This window comes from Chrysochloris asiatica, unplaced genomic scaffold, assembly GCF_000296735.1.
Source record: "Chrysochloris asiatica unplaced genomic scaffold, ChrAsi1.0 scaffold00217, whole genome shotgun sequence".
NCBI classification, from domain to species: Eukaryota; Metazoa; Chordata; class Mammalia; order Afrosoricida; family Chrysochloridae; genus Chrysochloris; species Chrysochloris asiatica.
In genome coordinates, this window is record NW_006408735.1 from 4191345 (window position 1) to 4192460 (window position 1116).

The following is a 1116-nucleotide window of genomic DNA, read 5'->3' on the forward strand; positions in this document are numbered from 1 at the left end:
TATTAACTACTCCCCCTTTTGTGTTACAAAACTTCTACCTTCACAGTTGTGACAATCACAATTAGTCATGATAACAATTGAGTCATAAGAATCTTATCCCCAACTCTTTTCACCAAACCCATCTAGACAATATGAGAACTATTCAGTAGGGATTCTACCTTCCCCTACACACTCTGAAACTAAACTCCCTCTTGAAAACTTGTAAGCCAGTCACTTCATGCCTCTATAGCCCCCCATTTTAGGTAGCCAATGTCTAAATTGCCCATCCCTATCAACCCTGTATATAGAGGTGATAGGATCAATCCTTGATGTGATGACTCCTTTCCTCTCAGTTGGTATTTTGAGCTACTACATCCATAAGTATAAGTCAAGTTCATCAAATTGTAGCAATTTACACTTGTTTCCTTTTTCAACATATTTTTTCTTCCTCTAGTCAAGTTCTGATCATCAAGCCATCGAAGGTAGGTCAAATGGGTACTATCTGCAAGTTTGGGCATTCTTATGCATCTCCTCTCACATCATATCAGCTGGAAACTTCACTCTTGTGTCTAATATGCTTAAAGACTGAAACTTGAAATTTATTTCACATTCCAAAGAAAAACATAAAATAAAATAATCCTTTAAATCAGTGAGTTAATAACATTAACTATCTAGAGGAAAAGAAAGATTCCTCAATGTAATATTGAGCACTTTCAGTTAAATTTTGAAAGCATACCTTCATCAATTGCTCAGGATTTTCTTGAAATTCAGTTGATAATTGTATCCTTAAATGCATATGATTATTAGAAACTGCTCCATAACTGAAGCCTAAAAATGAAAAATACCATTAACTTTAAATATTAGAGTAGGAAACATATTAAAATCTCAATCCCTTTCATCAACCTCTAATCTAATTTCTATCACAGTATATTCTGAATTAAAAAGAGTAACTATCAAAACAGAATAAAAATGAAAAATAAAGAAAAAGAGGAAACCTGTTATATTTGGAGTCCTGGTATGGTCCTGAGATATGAAGCACTAGACCACTGGTTGGTTTGAAATGCAGGGTCAGTGGTTCAAAACTTACCAGTTGCTCCTCGGAAACCCTATACAGGGTTGCTATGAGTCGGAACTGAC

At 34.8% G+C, this 1116-nt stretch overlaps 1 protein-coding gene across 1 annotated transcript in view; it reads right to left on the reverse strand.

Moving 5' to 3' along the window:
- Positions 1-1116, reverse strand: part of LRRIQ1 (leucine-rich repeats and IQ motif containing 1) — a 259848-nt gene that overhangs the window by 251234 nt on the left and 7498 nt on the right. Inside the window, exon 3 of the mRNA XM_006872970.1 lies at positions 716-807. Coding sequence (XP_006873032.1) covers positions 716-807 — 92 coding nt within the window. The remainder of the gene's footprint in view (positions 1-715; positions 808-1116) is intronic.